Source organism: Stegastes partitus, unplaced genomic scaffold (assembly GCF_000690725.1).
Source record: "Stegastes partitus isolate 25-593 unplaced genomic scaffold, Stegastes_partitus-1.0.2 Scaffold269, whole genome shotgun sequence".
Taxonomy (NCBI): Eukaryota; Metazoa; Chordata; class Actinopteri; family Pomacentridae; genus Stegastes; species Stegastes partitus.
Window position 1 is genome coordinate 53,913 of NW_007578000.1, and position 18,694 is coordinate 72,606.

The following is an 18,694-nucleotide window of genomic DNA, read 5'->3' on the forward strand; positions in this document are numbered from 1 at the left end:
AGTTGTCTTGTTCAAACCATGCAACACGTACTGTATGTCTGTGGTCAGGACTGGCTGGAATGTGTCCAGGCCCTTTGTTGCATGTGTCTACATGCATTCATAATTATGTGTACTGTCACAGATGGCAGATATGCACAGCTGTTTGCTGTTATCAACCACGCATACAGAAGCAGTGTTAGTTTTTCATAGAAGTACGCAGTTAAATGTCCTCTCCGTGTTTTATCATCTTTATGTCCGTTGCTTGTGTGACTTTACCTTTACAGCCTTTCAAATGTTCATTCGGTGTGTATTCTTTTGCGCTCTCGAGCAGGAAACCGAAGCACACACTCGCACCTTGCTGACCTCTCTTACTTTTCCTCGTTCAGTGATTTGGCGTGTGTCCTTGTGCGTTCACAGCCTCTCAATGTCCCTGTATTTCTTCCTCAGTATGGAAACCTGGTCCCTGAACAGAACAGGGTCCAACCTCATCTGGGAGTGCACTAGGGGCATGAAACCCAGCCAGTGACTGAAGGCGTTCATGCAGGTCTGTCGCTGTGCGAAGTGGTCCGGGTCAGCCCACCGAGACGCCTTGGAACCCTTGGTTTGGAAAAGCAAAGAGAGGGAGGGAGAAGATGATTGTATTAGAGCAGTGGAGGAATCAATCAGCACAGCTCTGTAGCAGGTGATGGATTGGCTAAAATTAGGGTCAATAAGATTGAGCTAGAATAGTTTTGTTCGCTTATAGTTTGTAGTTATAACACAGCCCTATATTGTAAGAAAATCCTGTTTAAATTTTGATCATTTTACCACAGACGGTATATATAAGATGGAGTTAGTGACCATGACATCACCCACTGGTTTGGAGAACACTTTACTGAAGCCTTGAATTTGGAATTTGGCCACGTTGGTCTTTTGAAACTGGATACGTTAGGCAAACAGTTTGTGGTTGTAGCACATCAATCTGACTAGATGATGACAATCCAATCACAAAGCAGAGTCAAGCTGTCCAATCAGACGGCAGATGATTGCAATAGTCTACATTTAAAGCTGCAGGCTGTCACGGTGAATACAGAGAGATACAGCACACCCATAAAGGTTTAACAGTTTATTAAGACAAAATTCAAAAAGAGGAAAGCAAACACTGAATGGGAGGAATAGGGGGACAAATAAGAAGGGGAGCTGAGCTCAGGTACAACAGCGATAAGTACAGGACTGCCAGCAAATTATGTTGCTGAAAATAGGACACAGGAGAACTATGGAAGCCCAGAAGGGACAACAGACTGGCAACCACAAACCATGGGAAGTAGTAGAGACTTAATCCTAAGAAACGAAAAGTACACAGGAGTAAGGAAGTAACCAAGATCAGGTAACACAAGGCTAGGAAACAAGCAAGGTAATGAACAGAAATAGAGCTAAAGCTAGCCTGAGTTGACTAACTGTGCACAGTCCAATGGTCCAGCTTCGTGTGGTGAACCAAGCCCTTCTTTTACGGCAGGTGCAGATTGAAGACAGGTGAGCCACTCTGTGCCGCAGGTGTCCTCAATCAGCTGATTATCCAATCTATGTATGGCATCTACATGCTACAAAGGGTTAAGTGGAACTTGTTGATGACCTTTGCTGTCTGGACCTGGACTTCAACAACGGACATGAACGGTGATATGCTCCTCAAGACCCTTCAGGATCCACCTACTACCTGAGAGATATGTTTTTGTCACCAAATAGCCCAAATGGGCAGCTGTCGGATGCCAGACTTGGTGAGGGGCCCTCTGCACTGAACCCTTAGCAGACCTCTTAGTAAGCAGGAAAAAGATCCCTGAGATATTGTGTCTGGTAATAAGTCCTTGCTTAACCTTTTGCTGCTCTGAGGTTGTTGAGCCAGTGCCAAATCTCAGACTGAAGCTGTTGGAGTAGTCTGGATGAGCTCCCTGGACGTACCTGGCATACGGTGCTGATTTAGTACCTTTCTGACCCGCATGTGGGGTATGTTACCATAGGCATTTGCAAGGTCCAGTCACTACACCACCTGTTCTCCCTTGTTCTGTCAAGCTTCTAGGTCAAGTACCTTTTGGATCCCTATTTTCTTGGCTGAAATCATTTTAGGAGTTTGTCTGGATGTAGTCTGTAGGTGCCCGGTGACAACACTGTAGAATGTACCTCCACAGAAGAACTGCCTTGTCCATACTCCATGCCACTTTTAAAATCTTGTAGAGTCTGAAGAGAAAATTTGAAACTCTTTTATGAACCTTGTAGGAAACCACACTCCTGGACCTCCTTTTTGCCAGTCTCCTTTCCATCAAAGTCCAAAGTTGGTCCTGGTGGGTTGATGAATGACTCACAGTAACCCAGACCTTGCCCCCTAGATCCATCACTGAAGTTGTCTTGGAGGTGATGGACCATCTAAGCTTTGGAGAAGGTAAACTGGGGGAGGTGTTTCGGCCCCAGCAGCTATAAAGGCAGTTTTCTTCCTGGCCTTGTCCTTTCTCTGTCTGCCATTCATTTTGGACCTACTCACGGTCATAAGCCTTTTAACTGAGGGTGCTGTGCAACTCTATGAGAAGTCCCCTCTCTCTACCTTGTACTGCTGCCTCGGGCTCTTCAGCTTCTGCCTGAGGTGGTGAATCTGGCTTGCTCAGTTGTTAATAGTTACATTTGACTGCAGTCTTCTTCCCTAATCTCAGCTGTTAGGCTGACGATGATGTAGTCGTTGTTTGGAGGCATTGCAGCTTTGACCTTGGCTGATGGTTCCAAGAGGCATCACTCTGTTTGTCCAATTGGAACCACTTCCACTTGTTGCAAGATTAGAGCTGCTTGACGCGATGATGTTCTGTTGCTTTGTACGGGTCTGCTGCTTGCATTACCTGGAGGTTGTGGGCACTGTGGGTCAACTACAAACCCAGATCCTTCTGTGTTTCACCACATAGTTCCTGAGTGCTCTGACTCTTGCATTATCTGAACATTTTTCTTTTTCTTTTCAGGCAATGGGGCTCATATGTTTTTTCCCCATGCAGTTGACAAAAAAATGAAGACATTAGATGACATGCTGCATTGCATGCTCACCCGATAATTTTGGATGGGCCGTGGGTGGTAGAGATGGGGTTTGAGACCTTTGGTGGCTGCTGGGAGATGAGGTGGAGATAGAGCTGGTAAAGGCAAGGTGGAGAGCAGCGGACCCCTTCAATAAGCTTTGGCAAGGGGTTGTGGGGTTGAAAGAGACTGATATTGTGGCAGCTTTGGCTGCGAGGGGTCAGGTAACAATAATGCGACTACAAAGAATTTGAGCAACAGTTGCAGTTTGACATCTTGATGGGAGATCTGTTCACCTAAAATCCAAAATGAATTGGTAAAAAACAAACAAAAAAAAACTGCTTAAAATAGCAGTCAAGGCTTTTCTATTACTTCATTAAACTGTTGCTGCTGGTCAAAGTGTCCCAAAAGACATCAGCCCCTTCCACCTTCTCCATGTTAAATGCCCATCTGCTGTTGCTTGAAGCAAAGTAACAAATCAGGGGTGAGACAGGGGGAGGCAGGAAAAGACTTAGAAAGAAAGAGAGAGCAAGGGAGGGAAGAGGGGGGGAGTAAATCTAGGTTTGCCGTACTGCCTTCACAATTAAGACATTAATCACTGAGTCCATACTGCCGAGTCATCGTCCTGCCTGTGGTCAGGCCATCAATCAGAACCTGACATAGGGCTGGCCACATGAACACACACACACACACACACACACACACACACACACACACACACACACACACACACCTACACACACAGGGATCTCCCAAAGAGAAGGTCAGGCCTGTATCTATCACTCATTTAACACAACAAGAGACTTTTCATCTTCGTCTCTAAATTATAAAAAATCTTGGAGAGACACTATTCTTTCTCAACATGCATTTTTTTTTCACCCTTTTTAAACTGTATGGTTGCTCATAAACACCCTTAAGGTTAACGGGTGAATTTGTTGACCAGCGGTAGTGTCATGGAGCAACTATTTGCTAAAGGAATCTCAACTTCGTTTGAGTCTCATTCTTTACCGGCAGGTGCAATAGGAAGCAACTGACCACGTATTCCTGTTGACTGCCTCAGACAGTTCCACTGATGAGGAGGTGGTAGCAGGACGGTGTCAACAAGCATGGACGGTAACAATGGAAAAAGGTCAAACTACACAAAAAAGCCAATTTTGCTAATATTTTATAAGGAAGGAAATACATTCAACATGATTTTTAGACCTGAAAGATACATTACAGAGGACACCTTAAAGAGGAGGATTAAAACCTGGAAGCTCCTACATCATTGTCACTACAGCATTGGTTCACTGCAGATTCAGGCTACTTTATAATACGCACAACTATATAATACATAGGTGACTAATTATGTGATATAGTGCTACAAAATAAATGAGAGGAATTGGAGCCAGATCTGACTTCAGTTTGGTCTGGATTGGGGATGTGTGTGATTCGGAGACTGAGCGAACGTTGTTACCCTCACTAGCTGTCATCGACATACTCCTTAAACTTAATATTTTAACAATGTTTGGTAATGCTGGTTGCCTGTTTTGTCAAAGATGTTATACAGCCATCTAACACTGGCAGTCTCCCTATCTTGCTCTAAAGCCTAAATTAGCAAGTTGGAAAGTGAGACTACCTAGATTCATGTCTTTGGCAATGCATTATTTAAAAAACCAAACCATCAAGTCAGACAAATGTCAGAGCTGTTGATCCACAAGAAATCTATGTTTGTTTGCAGCTTTCATAGCAAAACAACCTGGTAAATGGTAATGACAGATGTGCCCAAAGGATGGGAGGCAACGACCACACTGAAGCGACCAGTGTGATATTTTGATCTGGAGCCCTGGTTATCATATAGTACATGGAGCAGTCAATGGCAAAAGGCCAAAGACATGAAAATAAACACTTGAGGAAGATCTGAGGCCTTCGTGTTCTTTCTGACACCTTTAATTAAACAGAGATCTCCAGTTGGCTCACCGAGAAAAGGCAGCTGGCTGCATCTGCTTCCAACTCACTTTGATCTTTAACCCTACGAGCCCAAGGCGATGTTCAGGGTAGATTCACTACCTTTACTTTTAAGCTTTTTTCTTGGTCATTGTGAGGGCAAGCCATACATGCTGTGTCTTGTTTTTGAACAGTTTAAACAGCAGATTTTTTTTCAATTATCCTCACTCAAGAGTGCACATATAGAGGCCTACTTGCCCAGTGTATGTGCACAGGTCAGTCATCTAAACTAGCACATCTTGAAAGCAAATCAAGTATTTTATGTTTATTTATCATACAAAAACAGATATGTGTTGGACATAATTAAGAAGTTTTCAGTAATTTTGAAACTCTGTATCATCAGAACGGGTTACAATCATGGTCTATTTTTGAAGCCCTGTGATTGACAGACAATGGGGCACACATATATACTTCCCCTCTCAGCCAATATCAGCTGGAATTGACTTCTGCTCCCCTCGATGCTTTAAAGGATTAGCAAGTACAGCTAGAAATACATTCATTGTATAGGGAACAGCGCATGAGTGTACACAGTCTGAACCTGTGGCTACCCTGAACGCGTATGCAGACTGTTGGCAGAGCAGATGTGTCCCAGATGTCTTTTTAGTGGCTACATCTGCAGCATAGTACGATGTTGGGTAGACGCAAAACAAGAAGCTTTCATTTTGGGATTGTTGTATCTTTAGTTTCTGGAACCAGCACAGTACTATGAAACAACGTTTTTTTAACGAGTTTGCGTAATATGGGTAAGGCAACATCGACAGCAGACTCTGTAAAAGACAAGGTTTCTGAGGAAGCATTAGGACCACGCACACCCTGCGTTACAAATATGAATCAAAAGCTGATCTATTTTTATAGTTGCGGCGTGCATTTCAGCAGCACATATGCAACGCTTCCTTCTGGATGCGCACACAAACAGCAGCTCATGGATGCTTAGTTGTTGTTATTATACAACCTTCTTAGTTTGCTGGAATCTGCTTGGAGGACTCTTTATGTATTCTGTGGTTGCACTCTACTGCGAACGTTGGCGGATGGATGCAAGAGGACTCCCATGGACTAAAGAAGATGACGAAATTTACATCATGTGCAGTGGAGCATCACGTGCTCAGTGGAAAGTACAACAACGCTCTGATCTCATGTCTGGAGAAGACACTGTCATTGATTATAGTGAGAGGGTGGCGTTGCAGCAGCCCCTCCATTAATGGTCTGCTGATACCTCATGGTCGGTATAGCCCCGGTGTATATGTATCTATGAGTGTAAAACTCTGTCCCACCTGGGTCATCATGGTTTCCTTGTACTGCTTCTTCTGTGTTACTTTGATTGGCGGTTGCTTGGTAACAGCTGAAACTAGGAAGTTCATCAGGATGTCTTCGCAGTTAGCCATGCGGTCCACCATAGTCAGCAGGCTGGACGGGATGTAGTGAGTGAACAGGTAGTGGTAGTATCTGAAACACCATGGAAAAAAAAGACAGGCCAGGTTGTTATCTCTTTAAAAAGCGTTGTTCTATTCTGTTTTATTCTGTTCTGTTCAGTATGGTTGCTGTGCTGCACTCTCAGCAGCATGGGAGCACTAGATCACTGTCAACTCTGTTACCTCCCTGCCAAGGTCTGCTGTCCCTCGGTCTCACACACAAATACGCGCACACACACACTTTCCACCTCTCCTTCTTATTTCCACTCATTTTTTTATTTTTTATTTTTTGAGTTGGCATTTGAGAGTCTGAATAACAAAAGGACTAAAGAGGCGCATTGAGCGTCCTAACAATAGAACGACGAGAGAGCTGTTTATCTGTGTGACAAGATGCTTCAAATCCCTTCAGAGAGAAACACTCCTCGTTCAATTTACCGCTCTGCTTAATACTTGAATTTACCATTTTTTATTTTAGTCCGGAGCATTGTATTTTTGACAATCACTTTATTAGATAACACAGAGGTGGAGAAAGATTATATTATCCCATTTCTTTTTCTATTACCGCAGTAAAAATAAAATGAAAGACGCTTGTTCACGTGGTTTGTATCTTGTGGAGAAGTGTTTCGGTGAAGCTGGAATTGATCAGCATGACGGGGGATGCAGAACAAGTGCACCATAAGGCACACTGATGAAAGAGTAGCTGGACGACAGGCTAAAGAGTGACATCGAGATGAAAAGCACTATTTTTATTGCACTGTTTTTGCATGTCTTTACATGATCACTAACAGTTTATTCAGTGTACAAGGTACTGAAACACCACTCCTTTCATAGTGATGTAAATAAAACGAATGGCCAGCCGCTTGTCAAGATTTAATAAAACTTTCATAACAGCAGCATCATTTTTCAGCCTTTAAACATTTTCACAGACACTAACTTTTTTGTGGGCATCAAAGGGTATTATTATTTTATGGGATTTAAACAATGTAATATAATTAGGTTGTTTTAGGACGGTAGGGTGTGAATAGAAATCCTGATTGCAGATAGTTTTAATTTCACTATGCACTGAAAGGAGTGTTTGGGTCATACTCTCCGGCCCCACAATCAGCAAATCTGAACTCAGTATAATTGTTAAGATGTCCAGGGTTAGGGCGAGAGACTTCTGAATATATATTACCAGCTGCTATTTGGTGGCAGCAAGAATAAAATCATGGCCTTTCTCAAATGTGTTTGGGGAAGAAATTAGGGGTTTCTTTTGATGATTGGGACTGTGGGAACATTTGTGCTAATGGTACAAATGCTAACAGCACCAAAGTATAAGTGGGGAAGAGCCATATTTTTCCAACTGATTATGTCTATTAAACTGTATTTTGTTAATAGAAAATTTATAAAAATGCAAGACAATGAATATTCCTCCTCTCTGCCATGTTAAATATTTGAATGAATACTGTACAAAAGGGACAAGTTTGCCCTAATCAATAAAACAACAGCAGTGCTTCAGCGATCAGGAGGAAAAAAAAAAAGGGTTTTGTACCTGTGGTAGAAAGCAGCTCCTGTCAGGACCATGGAGTAGTCATTGGTCCACTTGGAAGTGTAGCCCCAGCGCGATCTGGAACTATCCCAGTAGTGGCTCCGTGCTGGATACCCGACGATGCGCTCGGGGAAACTTTGCCACACGATAAAGGCAAAATCCACCTGGGGAAGCAGAAAGAAGGAAAACTGGCTAAAGACAAGAAAACACAAGGGAAATTTCTTAGAAATAGTGAAAAACAGGAGAATATGTTGAGGGCACTTAGCAATGTAAAGAAGTGATACAGCTTGTTCAGAATACACAGAGCAAGGCAAACTGACAAAAACTTAAAAATTGCGTTTAGCCCGCAAACCAACAAGGTCATCTTCTACATAACTTCACCGCCTCTTCAAAGCTTCACAAAGACTTGTTTCCTTCCCAATTCAAGTATTTCCCCTTCAAAATGTACTTTAAATATTAGAGCAGAGTGATTTGTCTGTTACAGAGCTCTGCTTATTATTCTATACCTGGCTACTAATTTAATTTGTCTAGATCAGGTAAGTTTAAACATTTTTAGGCTTTAGTCAAAAGCCCAAAATAACATGAAAAAGGGACGATAAAGTAAAATAACTACAGTCAGGAATCAGTTCAGTATAAAAGTCTTCCATTTAATTATGACTTTTACTGTAAAGAAAATCCCGTGTTCACTGATGATCTCGAATACTTCTAAGTTCTACAGGTTTAGGATTTAGTTTGTTTGATAGCAAAGCAACCCTTTGCAGTGGTTAGCACTGTCACAACACACACACAAGGCGGTTCTGGATTTGAACCTGTTGCTTGTTAGGACGTCAGTGTGGAGTTTGCATGTTCTTTCTGTGCCTGCTTTGGTTCTCTCCAGGTGCTCCAGCATCCTCCTAAAGTCCAAACACATGCATGGAAGGTTACTTGATGATTGTGTGTGAGTGTGAATGTGCTCGGCTTTCTGTCTCTTTGTGTTAGCTCTGTGATGGACTGACAAACCCTCCAGGATGCACCTTGTCTCTCGCCCAGCTGGGATGTTCTCCAGCTCCCCCTCAAACACCTCAAGTGATTTTAAAACTTTTTTTTTTTTTGGTGAAATTGAGAATATTCTTTTAAATTTTGCTATTTTCATGAACTTTTTTCACTTCAAACTGTGCAAAAAATACTTTCTGCTTCTCTGATTCACCAAACAGTTTGTCTCAACACACCTTTAGACTCACATATTACTAAGTACGGGCCCAAAATACCTGAACTATCACCAATTTCAGCCCCTTGTAAGTGTATGATTCTCTAATAGATTCACATAACGAGAGGGAGTCGGTTGGCCTCTAGAGCTACGCGCCTTTAAAGCAGGAACCAGATTGGACAATGTCTGCTGCTCTATTTTCCTCTCAGACCACCTACTTCACCAATAAAGAAGAAATTTCACTCGGGGCTGTCTGGAGCACCTGGTGTCCTTGAAGAAGCTTGAGCTACCTGACAAAGACCCTCTTTTGAATTCAAAAACACCGCTGAGACGTGCGGGCAGACACACCAGAGAATAAGGACAGCAGCACATAATGAAATACTTGGTTATACACACACAGACACACACACACTCGCAGCCACACATCACCTCAGGAACCGAGAGAGAAAATTAATTACCAGAATAGTACAGGTAGAGAGACGGATTAGGGGAGGGGAGCACCGAAAGTGGATGTTCTTTACTGATACCTCGCGGCTTCTGTCATGAATCGCGTGAGCAATTACTGTAAAGTGCCAGCGCTGAGCTGAGTGAAAGGTTGGAGCTGCCATTCTCAGCGCAGCTCCTCATGAATGGACATGTTAGCTGTGTGCATGCGGCGTGTGTGTGTGTGTGCGCTTGACATGTGTTTGTATGTGTCAGATGTCTCCGTAGCTGTGCTGAAAGGATTAATAATATCATGCAAATATAATTTTGCCTTCAGAGATTAAAGGGCTCTTTATAATGCGAAATGGCATGTGTGTGTGTGTGTGTCCGTATGACTGTGTGTGCTGGCTTACAAGTGAGCAAGTGGGAGAGCGCAGATTCTTTGCACTTATCTGTCTGTCTTAATTATGGTACAAAACAGAGGCTTGATATGGCTGAGGGATTCAAAGGAAGATGGAAAGTTGAACAGAGTGTGTGTATGTGTGATTTTACTCACGTTATGGGGACGTTAGTGTGTTTACGCAGACACACTGTGGGGACCTCTTGGCAACAGCAAGTCCTCATAAAGTGAATTGTTAAATTTAAGGGTGACTACTTGGTTAAAGGTTATGGTAATGGTGCCTGTGGCCTCCAGAGATGAAAAGACGGTTTGCACGTGTTTGCGTAATACATACTAATATATTCTACAAGGCCAAAATTGATCTGAGGAGCAGAGGGTCAATCCAGCAATAGATCTGTTACAAATCTCTCCTGACATTTGGGTTTAACATATCCAGCGTTTTGAGATGAAAAGGAGTTACATCACATTTTAGATGCCTTATCCCCCCCCCCTGGGTGTATAGGCTTTTCCATTGTGTTTTGAGAAGTTGTATTTTCAATCTGTTCTTTTATTTTGCTCCCTGGGAAGCAATGCCACTGCAGTGCTTTCTCTGTCAACTTCCATCTGATTTGAGGATGATAAAAGTCAGGAGAATGTGTCTTAAACTGACCTCGTATCCAGCAGTTTTAGAGTGCTGTGGCTTTGATGAAGTTTTACCAGCAGTCTCAGTGTGATCCCAGACAACCAGCTGGGGTGTAAGGTCCACACTGCGGCCACAAGCGGCTACTACAGGTTTATAGTTTGCAACATCTTTTGAATTATAGCTGTTCCCACCATGTAGTCTCAGTGGTGTGTGGTAACGTCCTGCCTGGACGTTTTCTAAAGTTTCTTTCATTGATTGCCCACAGCTCCTCTTATGGTAGTTGAGGAGTTTAGTGCATTGCATTTAATGTTGCACCCCAACACCATGGTCTGCGACATCTCCTGTGTCCAGATGCGTCCCAATAAGTCACATCAAACCTATACTTAATATCAAAAATGCACAGCTTTGTTTGTGCTAATTCATATTTTGGATTAGGATACATCTGCTTGACTGCTTGAAGGTTTATTCTCACATACAATATATAGCATCTATCTATCTATCTATCTATCTATCTATCTATCTATCTATCTATCTATCTATCTATCTATCTATCTATCTATCTATCTATCTAAATGCTCACACAACACACTACTGCCAAGCATGCACCCTGTTTCCCTTGTATGTGTGGAGGGGTCTGCATGGACTTGATGAGATGGTGGAATTGGATAAGAAAAGGCAATTTCTTTTTTTTTTTTCAGGCACAGTCCCAAAACTGTCCTCCCAAGAAATCCTCAAGTGGCTGTGGTAATTATGACGGGAGCAGAGAAGTAAGTCAGATGAGGACAGTCAGCATTGGGAGGATTTCAGGGTGGATGGATGGGTTTGTAAAAATCAGACTTAGATGTGAAGGCTGCTGTTCTTCAGCAAATGCAGGACCGTTGATTTTAGTACTTAATACTACAAAGTACATTTGATTTATGGCCAGAATTAAAATCACAGTTGCTTTCATCAATCTTGAGATAACGAATATTACACATTGTTGCTGATCGACTTTGGAAATATAACGCATTTATTGAACTTAACAAAATGTCTTTTCAAAGTCAGTGGTTTTCCTTAATTTTTAAAGTTTGCTAAAATAAAAACTACTTAAAAAAAATAATTTTAAAAAAAGGTTAAAAACTAGATAAATCAGGTCATCTGTAGTTGGTTTAGCACCAGGTTCTAAAAAAAACAGGGCGCCAACAATCATCCATCTGCCTCCCAGCCTGGCTATGAATGGCTAAAAGAGACCAACCGGATTTCTGCGGTGCTACAGTCTGGTCAGTTCGAGAAAATGTTAGACTTAGAGGCCCTCAGAGCCATAATCCCACAGCTGATAGAGTTTCACTGTTGGCAACAAACCATCAAGGGAGTAAAACTACCCTGTCTAAACCCAGCTCACTCTCCCTATTAAACCCTTGGTTGTACTGCTTTGCGGACAGATGCAGACACTCATGGATGCATTGTTGTTGCTATTGTGCTACCTTTCCAGTCCATGAAAATATGCTTCGAAGTCACTGTTGCATACATGGTAGGTCATACATATTCCAAACATACACACTACTGCAGAACATGTGCGCTATTGTCCTTGTAGTGTAGTCTCAGACACAAATTTTGGACTGCACACGGACAGAAATGAACACCATTCTTAGTGGATGAACAAGTCTGTGCTACATTTGATCTTTTAAGGAGAGGCAAAAGTACACCACTGTAAAGGAAAGGAGCGTGCTTGATTGTTAACACAAGACAAAAAAAAGTGCATCATTGCAAAACACAATGTGGAATGTTTTATCTCGAATATCTTAGTTTTAAAATTGTTGCAAGCCAAAATCGTGATACACTGGTAAACAAACCTTATGCAGAGGTAAGAGCTATCTCATCATACAGCTTATTGTATTTTGTGCTTTAAGCTCAGAGCAGCAGAAAGAAAAACCTCAGTCTATTAGTCAAAGGTGCATCGGGAAACACTGTGTTTTGTCATTTAATTTGGGCTTTAACAAATGTGTCGCGAACCTTGATTGTACGTTTGTCTTAACAGTAGTTACGGCATTTTATTTAACTCTACTTGCCTGGCTTTAGCAAAGACAGAAATAGAGGAACAAAACAAATATGACTTTAGGTTTTAAAAAGATGTCTGGAAATTATATAAACCTGCAGGGATACGTCACCTCTGTAAACCTGCTAAAAAAAAAAAAAACGTCTGAGTACATGTAATAAAAAAAAACACTGAGAATATCCTGGGGTGGATTTAACACACAAAAACACTGTGTGAAACTCCCCTTGCTGCAACTTCAGCATCCCTGTTGTGCAGTCAAAAGCAGGGCCAAAATTAATAGATGCAACTTCAGCGTGTGACTTCAGTTTCACACCGTTTGAACTCCGAGTGCTAAGTTTCACACAGTTTTCTGCTTTGAGTTTTCAATCGCAAATTCACAAAAGCTCTTTTTTTTCTTTGTGTCACCTTGCTGTTGCCAATGTTTGTGCACCTTATTTATTTTATTCCTACATATACCGCACAAACCTTTATTCAAACTCACGATCTTTAATTTTTTCATTTACAGATGTACTCTGGAAGATATACAGCCACAAGTTCACTCGCACAAGCCCAACATTTTATTGGTCTTACCTGAGCAGAAAGGAAACACTTGAAGATGGAAGAATACAGACTTTGATAGGCAGAAATGTCCATACTGTTAGTGTCAATATCTAATAGGCTGTAGCTGGGGGGCTTTAGATCTTCACAGTTGATGCAATTATATTTTCAGATCAATCAGTCAATCAATCAGTGAGCAACATTGTTTGCAACATGAGAAACTCTTTTCTGAACTCTGCCTCAATCTAAAATCTTCATTTTATTGTAACGTTACGACTGAAAGTGCTTGATGTAAATGGAATGAAGTACTGTAGATGGCTTGCAAAAAGCAATAAAGGTCAAATCAGATTTTTTCTAATAATGTATTACTGTGTTCGTCCCCACTGACAACTCTGCATACTGATGAAAATTATAAAATGCTCTGACACGTGCTCAAACCCTGTAAAACCCTAGATATGCCTTTAATAAGAGGATGATCAAATTTCTCTCATTGCTGTTGTAGCGCTATTTCCATATCCACCATATTGAAAATGTCTTCCAAAGGGCATAACGCTACGGCACGCTTGGCCACCCAATGAGAGACAAAAGCTTTGTCAGGTTTTTCGGTCGTATTCCCTTCGCTAATCTCTCTTCATGGAATAATCATACATTTAATGAGCTGAAACAATGTAATTATGAAATTGGCACAGCCATTCTTCCACTGAGGTATTGTAATATGAAAAGTCCTATTAAAAGTGTAATGTTCTCCCTTGCACATTTTCAGTCACTTGACATATTTCATCTCCTTTCAATAAATCCCCTCGCCATGTTAAAAGGGCAATTAGAGCAATGGGTTAGTAAGCACAGCAAAGATTCACTCCACTTCCCCTTTATGATTTCTCTCCCTCTCTGACGTCTTCTTCCCCCCTCCCCCCTTGTCGTTTCATAAAACAAGTGGAGCGCCTATAAAAGTTTAGTTGTATAAACTTGCTCGTATTGCTGTGCCACAAATTGTGGTGCCATAAAGTGTAATTGTGATCCCGTTTGCGTAGAAAAGGTGAACATTGACTTGCTCCGATCAATAAAACATCTCAGAGTTTAAAGATATATTGGATCTCTCGGGCTCATTGGGCTCACAATCCATTATGGATTGCATCTTTCACTCGCTGAAAATCAGTAGAGAAACAAGGTTGCTGCTCGTAATGGCTCTCAATGCAGGAGCTCAATCGGCATCACAGACGAGCTGCTTCCATCGTGTTACTGCCTTAAAACTACAGAAACTCTGTGACCTGTGTTACGACATTTGAACATATTTGTGTCAGTCAAAAATAGACAACCATCAAAGATATGAAGTCTTTCATTTATAGGCTTTTTACCTGCAGTATATTGATAATGCAATATCAAAAGACAACAACAGAGCATTAACCAAACACAGCAGCCACTTTGAATTTAGTAGTGACTTTGGATGGGACTTGATTGTAGTTAGAATACTGAATATTTTTATTAATGCAAACATGGTTTTTGATCAGCAATTGCCAATCGATTTGTCAGCACTCTGTATTTACCTTTCTACAAAGTAGTTTTTATTGCTTATGGTGGAGTCTGACTGTCTTTCCTCTCTGCTAGTGCGGTGCTCTATGTTTACAATGCATTAAAAACACATTAAAGTGTATCCAAAGTAAGACAACTGCCAGTTTTTCCACCTTTTGTCAGCTAAATTACTTTTAATAAAGGCTGTAAAGAGAGGTAACTTTAAATTATAGAAGAAATCCAGTCAAATGATTTGATGATTGGATTTGGTTTGGATGAATGTTGATTTGCAGTGACAAAGAAATATTTAAGATGTTTTAACAATTTCAAGTCCCTCCAGCCATTGATTAAACCCACAAACACTCAACGCAGTGCACCAAAACTGTATATGTAGTGTTGTCTGTGAAAACAATCCCTTGCTGCCTTTAGTACATCAGATATAACGCTGCACTGTCACTTCAGATCTATGAAGTTCCCACCTCTCTGTCACTCACTGCAGCTCGAGCACACCAGCTCACTTATAACTCCCCAAAACACTGCAAAAATGCTGTGTGACAAGTTTTAATATTGGAGAAATTCATTGGGAAAATAAAGCAGAATGATGATACAGGAAGCCTGAAGGTTGACAGGATGGTGTCATTAAATTTGTCACGTATTATACTGTGAGAGTCTGAGTCTGTGTTTTTGAGACTGTCGTCTGTACACTGTAGTTTCAAGATAGAAATGTTCTGCCGTGGTGGTGACTGTTTATATCCCTAATGACGTCATAAAAGAATACCATAGGAACATAAGGGGGAGTTAAAAAAAATCATGCAAATACATTTCTATTAGTCTACTGAATATAGTAGAGGTGGATTTCTAGGTATAGTTTGTGCTGTGGTGCCCCGAGACAAGCTTTGATTGAGTTCTGTGGAAGTACAACACATACGAGACGTGGTGTACAATTACAGGCTAAACACCTGCATTTACCTCTGAACGTAAAGTCTGCGTCGGCCTGGTGAATCAGCGTGAGTCTGCATATATTATATTTCCGTGACTCACTGCTAGCTCTGCTGACATGTTGAAGTCTTGATTTTTTTAAAAAAAAGGGCAATACAAATATCATTTCCTCTCTTGACAATGCTTGAGACAAGTCGCTGGTTTCTAATTTGTTCTAAAACAAATGTCAGTGTAACAAACCGCTGGGATGTTTCTCACCCTGGCTTTTAAGTAACAAGTGAGACTTTAATCAAAGAGGTGCTCTGTGTTTTGACAGCGTAATGATACAGACACAGAGGTAATGGCTCTCGTAAAACTCCTGACTCCGTGAAAGCACTTTGTTTTTCATTAAACCCTCTTCAGTCTTCTTTTGTAGTTTCCTCGTTTCGTCCTTGAATTTGTGTAGCTTTCTGTCCTTTTTGCCTCCTTTTTCTTCCCCTTTTCCTTTTACCTATTTGGTGTTTTCCGCCCTATTTCCCTTTACCTTGCCTTTTGTAGATCACCTTCATCTCTTACTTTTTCCGCTGCTTTCGCTCCTTGCCTTTTCTTTTAGATTCCTTCCCAAATTATTTCTATTTCCCAATCCCTCTTTTTGCTCAATCTACTTCCTTTCTCTTTCTTTTTGTAACTCTACCTTTCCTCGCCCCTTTCCTCAGTGTTAGGTTAAATTAGAAGAGAACCATCTTAATAGTATCTATTCTAACTCCACACATCGCACAGTAATTTAATTAAGACTGGATCTTGAGCATCCTGGCCTTGTTATAAATCACTGAGCCTCAACATCGTTGATGTCCTTAATCAGAGCTCTTTGCTTTGTTTTCAGGCTCTTGTCCGACTCTGTTGTTAGACTTCCTACTCGTCCTGCTTAGTTTAATTTCCTCTGATGTATTTGGAATCGTCCTTTAAAGGCAAAGCACATTTTCCACCTCTCATTCAGTGGCCAAAGCACTGTTTGGCAGAGTGAGGCAATTCATTTATAATGAATGGTATTCATGACTGTGCGTGAACAGACTGCTTCATTTCAGCAAGGATCAATACTGTGTTAAGATATCACCACCTTTTGCCACTGGCTGACATAAAACCATGGGGATTGGAGCTGGTTATAAAAACATTTCCAGAGGCAGGCTTTTACTGGGAGTTGTGTAGTCAGTTGTGTCCAAGTCCAGTCATTTTGGATATTTAGTCAGCAATTAAATGCTTATTTCTACTGAAGGCACATAATTGATAGAAATAAAAATATATTTCTTTGCTTGTGCCAAACTGTCGCACAATTTTTGTTCAACACAACTTACCAGAGTTTCAGATGGCACTGGGAAAGTTTACATATCAGCAACCCCACATAATGTTACCTGTGTTATTTTTGTCAGTCACATAAGTTATCATCCTAAAAGCCTTTTTGCCAGTGGCCTTGAGAGTTCAACACACTACAACTTGAAAAAAAACAAACAAACGCTGCAACATTCAGAAATACCTCCAGGGGTACTAAAAAGTGATGCACAGCTTGGACAGACTTTTGGCAGTAGGTAGCAACGCATGTAGCTACTTTAAAACAAACAGAAAACTTACATTTTAGCCTGTTTTTGTCCAACAACACTGATAGACAGTCGACTTCACCAACTTTAAGAGTCACAAAATACTGCAACAGCACGAATATTGTAGCCGTGTTGACCGCTTTTTAACGATTAATATAAATGCTTCCACTGTACTGTGATCTGATTGCTGCATTTTATGTATTTGGCTGAGTTTTCTTTGGGGTTGTTTTTCCTTTTTGTTCTGTTAACTTGAGCTCATAGACTGTATGTAAAATATGTCCCCGATGTCACCCATTGGTTTCTCGACTACCATTTACAAGCCTCATAAAATCTGCCATTAAAATCCTGTTAACTCCCCCATCCCCACTCTCACCCCAACCAGGCGAGGCAGATGGCCACCTTTCCTGAGCCTGGTTCTGTCTGAGGTTTGTTATATTCCCCCTGCCTATCAGGGTTTTTTTTTTTAAATTTGGTTCCTTCCCACGTTGCTGACAGCTTGCTCGAAGGGAATCCAAAGGAATCCATTGAGATTTGATTGGATTGTTGGGTTCTCTGTTTAAAATTCGTAAGGTCTTCACCTCACTATGCTAATAGCTGTGAGATGACATATGCTTTGAATTCAATCCATCCATCCATTATCTATACTCCGCTTAATCCTCACTAGGGTCGCGGGGGGACTGGAGTCTATCCCAGCCGACTTAGGATGAAGGCAGCGGACACCCTGGACAGGTCACCAGTCTATCACAGGGCTACACTTAGAGACAGACAACCAAGCACACTCACATTCACACCTACGGACAATTTAGAATCATCAATTAACCTCAACATGTTTTTGGACTGTGGGAGGAAGCCGGAGAACCCAGAGAGAACCCACACTGCACTATAAAAATAAAAATGAATTGAAAAAATGTCATGGTAGTGAAGTTACATTCAGTAACTTCTATTTTTCTGGCAGAACTTTTAGACAGAACTATTTTTCTTGTTTCAATACAGATATGTTTTAACATCACAACAACCTATCATTTAACCACACTCAAGCAAATAGTTTTGACCAGAAAATGTTCACACTGGTTGTGTAGCAATTTGAAGATTTTTGTATTATTGTCACTGAAAAGTGTATTAACTTGATAAAACTATATCTGCTTTTTATGTAAATACAGAATCTGTACATGCATTGCAACTGCAGATTTACCTGACACTCTTGTACAGACTTTTAAAGACTCTAATAGTAATGAAACTACTTTGAAGAGCTCTGGAAACAAGTGGTACAATCTGTTGAACAATGCGTGACTGAACCAGAACCTGCAGCCAAAAGAAAAGAAACTAAAGGTTGGATGGACACAATGTGATGTCTGAATTAACGAGTCATTGTGCCACCTCAGTGCGAGTAATGGTCTCCGCCTATAAAGCCTATAAAAACAGTCTGGCTCTGTTTGGCGAGTAATTCAGTAAGTGAGATTCTAATCCAGATATTTGATAACGGTGTTTTGGTGGCCTTGTGTCTTGGGAGTGTGGCCTCCTCACCTCATTTTGTTGATAAAGCATC

General features: G+C 41.2%; 1 protein-coding gene across 1 annotated transcript in view; it reads right to left on the reverse strand.

Moving 5' to 3' along the window:
• Positions 1 to 390: 390 nt before the first annotated feature.
• Positions 391 to 18,694, reverse strand: part of LOC103357708 (exostosin-1-like) — a 360,610-nt gene continuing 342,306 nt past the window's right edge. The window contains exons 10-12 of the mRNA XM_008282376.1: positions 7,930 to 8,090; positions 6,261 to 6,432; positions 391 to 576 (exon numbers count right to left, since the gene is read on the reverse strand). Of these exons, the coding sequence (XP_008280598.1) occupies positions 391 to 576; positions 6,261 to 6,432; positions 7,930 to 8,090 (519 nt within the window). The remainder of the gene's footprint in view (positions 577 to 6,260; positions 6,433 to 7,929; positions 8,091 to 18,694) is intronic.